At 39.1% G+C, this 9317-nt stretch overlaps 1 protein-coding gene across 20 annotated transcripts in view; it reads right to left on the bottom strand.

Moving 5' to 3' along the window:
• Positions 1-2683: 2683 nt before the first annotated feature.
• BBX (BBX high mobility group box domain containing) overlaps positions 2684-9317 on the bottom strand; it is a 150373-nt gene continuing 143739 nt past the window's right edge. For all 20 annotated transcript variants that reach the window (XM_087756817.1, XM_087756814.1, XM_087756819.1 and 17 more), the window contains one exon: positions 2684-8843. In XM_087756817.1, coding sequence (XP_087612943.1) covers positions 8756-8843 — 88 coding nt within the window. In that variant the 3' untranslated portion in view covers positions 2684-8755. The remainder of the gene's footprint in view (positions 8844-9317) is intronic.

The following is a 9317-nucleotide window of genomic DNA, read 5'->3' as shown; positions in this document are numbered from 1 at the left end:
TAACTGATGCTCAGATTGATCTGACTGCAGCCTGATGGTCTGCCATGACTGGGAAGCCTTTGGTGGGCCATCTATCTAACTTTAAGATGTACTCCATATAATTCTTTTGGATCAGAAGGACATCTCCCGAGAGCTCAATTTTTTTTCCTTCCCCCCCTTTTTTTTTCCTTAAACTGGATAGCGTTTGATGGCAACACCGGCCTTCTTTTAGTGTGCAAGCTGTAATAAATGCACCTGACGCTCTCAATGTTACTTCTCCATATCCAAACACTAAGGTAACAAAAGTAATAAACAAAATGCTACAGAATGGATTAAAGTATTAGGTGTTTGCATTCAGAAAATTACACTTTGGTGCTAAGCCTGACACTCTAACTCAACTGGTTTGATTTTTGGGTCTATCTCAATTAGTTTCTCTTGTTTCATGGGCTGACAAACAGGTTGAAGTGCTGCTCTATATGGAATAAACTTTTGGTATGACTTTGTATAGGCTGGATTTTCAACTGGAGTTTCAGCTGGGGTTGAGACAGCCACATCTTGTGCTAGCTTACTTCTGCTGAAGATCAAACATTAGCTTCTTCTATCAGAAAGTAACTAATGAAGCCTAGCTGAAATCTAGAGTACATTTTAAACACAACTATATTAGAGCTCAATTTCTTACTGTTTCTGTGCCAAGAACAGTCCACAAAAAGAAGCTGACACTGAATAGACGGTAGGCATTATCTCTTACAGGTTTTATTTCTGAAAACAAAACAACATAGAACTTTGCCGCAGATATAGGAACGCATCTCGTATTTTGTTATAAAGTGCTAGTGTCCTACTGAAGAATGCACAGCTTCACCAGCTATAGCATGGTTATGGTATGCTCAAATATACTTTGTGTCTCAATGTTGTCACACTGCAGTGAAAAAATAAGTGTTTGAAAGCAGGCTTAGCTGCACGTTAAAAAACCCCGGGATGAACAACGCGAAGAACCCAACAAATGGTATTGAGGGGAGAACGCTGGGGTGGCTGGCAGAAGCGTGGCGCTTTAGGAGGATGATGCCTTTCTGCCCCATGTTTTTCCAAAAGTATTAGTGAAAATTTCTCTTACCTGACAGTTAATAGAGTGTCAGTGTAATGCCACTCAGCTGCAAGAAGCAACGTGAGCGAGAGCTGGGTAACAAACTAGATGCACCAAGAGTTAGCTGAATTCAGCAGGCGTTTTGTTGGAAGAACAAAATGAGAGCAGATGAAAAAAGATGGGAGTTCAAGGAATGAAGATGACTGTTTCAAGGTCATTTGGTAATCAAAAAAACACAATAGTGACTTCAATGTCCCTGACTGGGCATACTATACTGAGAGAATATATACTTCGCAAGAAAATTTCTTCCAGCTTTTTTTGCTCACTGAATCAGAGCTTTTCTCCCCCTTCCCCAGGTATGACCTTTACATGGCCTTTAATGCTGAAGCTCTTCCATTCCTGGTGTTTCTTTGCAGACATACTGATGCATACCCAGTAAAGGCAGTGCAAGATTGCGTGCATTTCTTCTTCCCTGAGTAAATGGTACATAGTTAAAAACAAAAACAAAACCAAAACCAAAACCAACCAACCTAAAGGCTTCCCTTCTGCTACTTTTGACTCAGAGACAGGAGTTCTGCTCCCATGTGAACAACTGGTGTCTACCAGCTTCGTGAAGTCAGTACTTGGGTCTCCTGTGATCAGAAAAATACATTGCAATCAAGGAGGCTTGAGGCATTCAAGGACAGGGAAAGACAAGATCCCCAACAGTCTAATTTTCAAGCCTCAAGAGGGTAAAATATATGGGCAGAACACAGTCCTTGTTTAAGTAGTTTCCAAAGTAGTGGGGACCTTTAAGTTTAAATGCTGATGACACTTGCTACTTATTTCTAAAAGACAATCCATTTCTGAGTAAGTTCTCTTAGTGTCCAAAGACCGAATACATGGGTATTCAATGCAAGGGCTTCTTCATGCGAGATGACTTCTTTTATGTTTGTGTGGACTATAAATGAGCTTCCCAATTGTGCAAAGAAGACAGAATCCAGAAACACAAAGTGGATACCTGGAAAGCTCAGGAGAAAAGGCAAACTTTTCTCCCACAGCCCAACAGCACTGAGTCCTGGCTCTCTCTGTCCCACAATCTCCAGCTTTATGCCAATATAAATCCATTGAATTCTGGGGCACTTGCATGGGTCTACGGATCTTTCCAACCTCAACAGCGCTGAACCAGGCTCAAAAGTTTTTAAAAATAAAATGGAAGCTCCCATTATAGACAAGTGTAAGGAAGAACAAATGGGCAGAAGTTCTTTGCAAAACACGTGACATCTTTATAGTCATTGTGCAGAAGCTGAATGGCTGATCTGCCAGGAAACGACAGCTTACAGTTCTGAGGATCCATCTCTGGCTTTTGGCATCTTCCATTTTCAGGTGGAAAACAAGCTTGTTTCTTTTTAAGGATGAAAAAGCCAACAAATTCATACTGTAGCTAGAAACAAATTCTGCAAATACTGCTAACTCAGCCACATGTTAAAGTAAACAATCATTTGATAGTAAAGCAGGTGAAGTATCAAAGAAGCTCCGTTTGAATAGTATTTATTTGCAATCATTAGGTTTAAATGGGAAATTGTTTACAGGCACACACTAGATAACCAAAATAGAATGAATATAAAGAAATCTATTTGAAGGTCCTTTTCAAATATTTCAAATATTTTATTAAATATTTTATTCAGTTTCATTATCACAGTTTAATGTACTTTAGTATGTTATACACATGACTTAACATGTGCACTTCAAAATATCAGATTAGAAGTTTTTGAAGAAAGTATGACATTCTATAAATGTGCTTATTGACTTTTAACTACACACATCTAAGAAGGCAGTAGCTCTGTTATACCATTGATGGAGATGAACTATTGTAAGGCATGTTTACACCAAGCTTTGGAGAGAATAAAGCCGAATACTGGGTCAAAATTCAGTGGAATTACGTGCGAGAATAAAAGTGGAAGGATTGGGCCTTTGGAAGAAAGACCATAGCAAATCAGTTGTGCTAAAACTGTCAACAGATACTGGTTATTAAAAGCAAGCACTGCTGAGAAAGAAGGTTTTCGTAGCATCCAGGTCAGCAGGATCTGTGTTTTTTTTCAGGTGTAATTTTTCAACATCACACCTTATGGTGTAATGTGAAGGAAAGCGACTGAAATCTAGCAAGAAAGTTGAAACACTATCATCTGAGAAACCTCATGCTGTTTTATGACCTAACACGGGAACACTTTTGTACAGGGAACATGCTGCAACTCACTGCCCTCCAATAGCTGTGTGTGTACGCATATGTATACATACATGCAGACACACGCACACATATGCCTCTCTTGCTTTTGTCACCTTCAAAGCTCCAACCAGTGATTAAAGTGTAGCGGTGTGGGGGAGAAAATAAGGTTTCAGTTGCAGGGGTGAAGAGAGTAGATTAGACCATTACATTTGGAAGCCTAGTTAGCCTGTACAGGTGTGGTTTTTTTTCCAGTAGACTACAGTGTGGGTCTGCTGGTATATGGTAACAGTTAAGACCCAGAAACTACAATACAGTTCTTTGGAAGAACTCAATAAATGTTAAGCTATTTGCAGTCATTTTTAAAATTCCACGTCAATGAAGGCCCTAGGTCACGACAACGTGCCTCCCCCAGGAACATCACGCAAGCCCAAGCTTAACTCCAAGAGCGTAGTGGTCCGTAACTGGGGCTCCTGCACCGTCACAGTGCAAACAACAACGCTGCCCCGTAAGTAAGGATGGTTTCCAGCCTAAGCTTAGGTGCGTTGCTGAGTGGAGATTTCATGTCACGTCTTCCTGGATTTCTGCCTTACAAGAATTAGTGGGGGAACATAAAATATACATCCATCTCATAAGCTTCTTCAAAGTTGTCAATTCAGTAGAAAATGCTGAGTATATAAATGACTATAATAGTACTTAGGTGAGAGCATAAACCTCACTGTGCCTTTTTATTGGGGAATTCAGGTGAGGAGGCAAGTAACTCTTTCACAGACTAAATGCACTCATTCACGGCGCTCAGTGTCCTGAAGTGCCTCAGCATCCTGGCAGCTGTAGGTGACAGTTCCACGATATGTACAAGGTAAGGAGAATGCCACAAGTATTACAAAACATGGCGAAGGTACCTAGGAGCTCTACAATCTATCAAATAAGCACGGCAAACAAACGGCATCTAATGGATAACGTATGGTATACAACACACAAGTTGCACAGTTACATGTCCTTGCGAAATCAGGATTGCAAACGTAAACTCCAAAATAGGTTTCAAGAGCAGCATTTGGCTTACTGTGTCACCTCTGGCAACATCTGAAGTCCACCACCCCATGAGCACTGCATTTTCTGCTGTTACAAAAACCGATCTCACTGAACCAACTCGAGCTAGCGGGCCCACGTCCTGCAACCCATGTGACTATGGCAGAGGTTGAACAAAAATGCTCCAGCAACATAGTTTGGCTACCACTGTATATTCAGCCTTTACGTTGTCTGCACTATATAAACGTTGCTCTTGCAAAATAAAGCACACAGTGATATACAAATGGTATCAATGGCTGAAAAGATTACATGGTCAAGCCTGAATGCAAATGGAAGTTAACGAAAGTAGTCTTTTAGGAGAGGTAGCCATATTAGACTCAGCATTCAAAAAAAGGGAGTGCACTCAAAGGGTCAACACACATTACAGTCTCTTGCAGACCTATCATGTTTTTGTTTTTCCCACTTTTTTTTTGCAGAATGTACACACCCAAGCGCACACGCACGCACACATACACACACACGCTTATATATATATACACATCTATCTTTTTTCCTAATTCCCCTTTGTTGCCATAACTTTGCCATACTGAGAACAACGGCCAGCTTTCCTTTCATCCCCTCTTAGCTGTCCCATGTCTACAACTGTTGCCTTCAGTCTGTTCAGTATCTGTACAGTAGCTAAACAGGCAGTGGAAATGAAAACTGCTTCAATTTAATATCCTGTTCCAAAAGATATCATCCAAACTGTAAGGCATTCCCTCGTTCTGATGTGAGTTACAACTCTCTTGGGTTTCTACTTGATGCAAACTGCAGAGTGCTCTTCAGCCTTGTGCTACAAAGGCAGCTTTCACCCAAATAATACAGACCGAAGCTGGAATTTAAAACCACAAGTTCACACGCTTCTACCAGTCCCTTGTTCCTGTGCCCCTTTCCAACAACGCTTATCACTTTAATTTCAAAAGTCATGCACCAATGCTATAAAATAGATACCCAAACTACCAAGAAGTCTCTTGCTCATGACTTTGGGATATTGTATTAGTATAAAAGAGCATTCAGTCATCTTAAATAAATATATTCTATTTCTGAAATCACAGCACATTCAAGGGGTAGTTACTGCCATAAGCAGAGCTTTAAGTAATCTCCATAGATGTTTTTAGAATCATAGAATCATTTGGGTCGGAAAAGACCTTTAAGATCATCGAGTTTTGATTGATTTGGTCTAATATCTGCAAAAAAACCTACTGTGGGGATAAGAATCTGCATCTCAAATGTTCTGCAGAACATTTTTCCCATATTTGTATACAGTACTAGAACAGTTAAGAAGACATTACAGTAATTTTCTCCCAGCTGCTTAGATCTGTAGCTTCGGCTACGATAATGTATTTTGTATACCTCAAAACTACATATGAAATATCAAAGATCACTAAATAAATAAAAGCCAAGGAAAACTGGGACAGTACTGCATTTTACACTTGAGACAAGATTCCCCCCTCCCATGGATAAGTCACAGAGGACGACTACGGTAAATGCTTTTCTTTTTTTTTAAAGAAAGATTTATACACAGGTTCAGATCCAGAAAATAATGTGAAATGCATAAATATTGATAGCTTTAGCTAAGTTAAAATGGGTTCAGTAAAGTATGATACAACATATTCAGAATAAACAAAGCAGAAAAGCATCATATTTTGGTTTGCTTGAGATATACATAAGGTGCAACAATTTCTTCTCTAGAGGCATTTGTGGACAATGTGTTAACGGGTAACAGTGTTTGCTGGTATACTGAAGTACACACAATAGCAATAAGATTTTCCAAAATGAAAGCAGCTGAAATTAATAAAAATTAAAACAAAACAAACAAGGAAAAAACCCAACCCCAATACAGTAAGATATTGGTCTGAAATTTTTGTTGTGCTAACAGACTTTGTTACCTGAAAATACTGATACCCCTTCTAGTAGATTCAGGGAAAATTCTAGCTACCAAAATCAAGACATCACTCAGAGAACCAACAAAGGCAAATGCCTAGTGAACTATAAAGCTTTGCAGGATTTCTGCTACTCTCAGTGCCTAATCGCTTAAAAATTAAGCATATCTACAAAAAGGTTTATAAGTATCTGAAAACAGTCATATCCAGTAAACTGACCCAACCCTACCCCCTCTCTAAGGGAAAGTCAAGGAAAAGCAGATCAAGTAAGATATTAATTCATATAGAAAAAAGTAATTTTCTGTTTCTTTTAAAAAAGGTACCATTAATATACAGAAATATCTTCAGGAACAATATTGAAATTTAAATCGAGGAAGGATGGGGTGCTTTGACAAAAATATATCTACTCTAAAGGTTTCTAGAGAAATAAGTTAGTACCATTGTCAACGTGAACGGCCTGCACTGTAACATATTTGGATTTCAGCTAATTATAAAGTGGTCCAAAACTCCAACAGCCACCCTGCTGTGACCCAACAGTTTTAAGTCTTTTAAGTTTTTCCTGTCTTGTTAAAATAACTTATAAAACTTTAATAGAATCTTATTAAAAATACTGCCATAGGCTGCAATGGCATTCTAGGGGCTCTTAGTCATATATTCACCTGAATTTTTAAAAAGCCTTTTCACTGACTCATTGGCTCGTAAATTTTGTTGTTCTTTTGTTGTTCCCTTCTTCCAACATATGCATCCTCGATGGTGCTGTTTCAGTGACACTTCCCCAGCTACCTGCCTTTTGTCAGACCTTTAATCCTTTGTTACAACTCGTGTGGTATGTTGTATATTGTTTCCCGACACTGAACCAAAGACTTTCACTTAACTACAACAATGAAAGGCTAAACCTAGCAAGCATTAATAGAGTTACTGTCCATATGGCTATTACATCAAATCAGTTACAAAATAACCCCAAAACACATTATCAATTCAGTCAAGTATAAATAAGAATGCCTGATAGAATGATGTAAACTCGCATCATTTAAAGACTTAATTCAAAGAACTTCAAACTCAATCTAATACTATCAAAAGTTCAGCCGGTATGACGAAGACCAATAGAAAATTATTGCTGGAGTCCAATTTGGTAAATTGTTGTGCTACAATGCAAAAAGTAGGGAAACATCTTGTGCTATAGAAGAAGTACCCTGTTGAATTTGTAGCTTTAGATCAATTACTAGTGATCGTTTTGCATCTGTTGGTAGGAATCAATGCTTGGTTATACAATAGTGTAAGTCAAGATAGCGAAGATAACAGGCCAAGTGATACACTTGGCCTGCTTTTGGGATGTATTTATGAGAGCAGAACACAAAAATTCAATATAAGCAAAGACAGAAACTGGCAGATGGATCTGTTTGGTAGTCTGAATTCAGTCAAACGTTACTCTTCGGTTGTAGTTCATCTGTATACAACTTGCCACTTTACCAATGCAAACTGTAATTGGCCCTTTATGCAAACTCTGAAGCCGATTTGGACTGTGCATAGTAACTACAACAATGCCAGTGTCTGTAAAATGTAAAAGGTACGTGTATCGGTGTACATGTATATCGAAAAGTCACGGTTTTAGTTTTTTCAGAACGGTGAAATAATACTAAGGTCACTTTTGAAAAACACATTTGCAGTACTTTTTGTTTACAGGAAAGTTTCACCAAGTCGCTCAGATATCTATGCAAAAATAAAGGAACCCTCCAAGGCATGAAAGACAAGTCAATTATCTGCAGTATTTTCTTTTCCATACACCACTCCTTTTTCTAATGCACATCATCCTGGTTATTCAAAGCTAAATTGAAAAGAAACAAACCCAAACATAGCCTGTCAGAATTTTTGCCAGTAAACTCTACCACTCTGGTGGCAAATATAAAAGTGCAGAACATCTGGACCACATGGCTGCCCAAACACCGCTAACAATGGTACATCTGTCCAGGCTGCCTTGAGTTCTCTGGAACAGGTTTTAAATTCATTCTACAATATAAACGTAGGCATAACCTATTAATATAAACCATCTTAGAACTCAAATCTTCATGTACAAAAATGACTAAGAATATCTAATAATAACTAGTGCAGTGCGTCAGTGTTTTTGTTGTTGTTGTTTTTTTTTTTCATTTTCATTTAGAATAACTAGGTATTATACGAAACTAGTTGCCGTACTCTCTGGTTGGTAAAAGAGATGCTGTGTGAGCTAACAGTAAAGGCAGCCTTTTTCACACCAACCACCTATTTACTGTTTAAAAGCCTTCAATAGAAAGCAAGCTCTGGGATCATTCCACTTCTGTTCATTAATAGACAATTAATATCACCCTCCTACATACTGGGTTCCGATTTGAGGACCTGGCCCAAGTTGCTAACGTCTGGCTTCCAGTGAATTCTGGGCCACTCAGAGCAATAAGCACTTGCTTGCAGTCTACAGTTTCCATCATATGGACTGACTAGCTTCCCTTGGTAAAGACAAGGCTAGGATATTAGGTAAAGCACAATGTTTTACAATAAAGTGGAGCTTCACTGGTCAGCGCAGGAAATAAGCACTGGAGCCTGAGACATTTCATTTGGCTGTCCGTCATGTGGGAGAGGTGTGGCCCTCTGACTTCTGCAAAAGAAGAAAAGAAAAGCCACCCATCATTATTTGGAGCACGGGAAGCGCTTTTATCAAACCAGAAAGGATGGAAAGCGGCACGTGATATGGTTTAACATCTGACATGACAGCACCGTAACTCCCTGCTGCTACAAATGCCTGCATACCGCTGTTACATGCTCTTTTTAGAGGTATTCCTGCAACAGTAACAATATCCTGAGGACAACCTGCAACACAATGCAAAGTCAGGCAAAACCAAGACATGATGGTATCTGACTACACAAAACGAAATGCACAGCTAAAGAGTAAGTTAAGAGCGCATGAGTGCTGTTACGCATTTTGTAAGGGAGCAGCTACAGCCCTCAGAAGCAGAGAGCACAGCTCATGTGTGGCAAAAGAAGGTAAATGCAGAGAGGCATATATCATGTTAATGCGAGTCAATAGCCAGCTTTTAAGCAATATGGAAATACACTCATCAGCAGAGTTGCA

The sequence above is a fragment of the Nipponia nippon genome, unplaced genomic scaffold (assembly GCF_047370975.1).
Source record: "Nipponia nippon isolate SJK-2023a ecotype South Korea unplaced genomic scaffold, ASM4737097v1 scaffold_2, whole genome shotgun sequence".
Lineage (NCBI taxonomy): Eukaryota > Metazoa > Chordata > Aves > Pelecaniformes > Threskiornithidae > Nipponia > Nipponia nippon.
The sequence above is the reverse complement of the archived record's forward strand: the minus strand, read 5'-3'. Positions and strand labels throughout refer to the sequence as shown.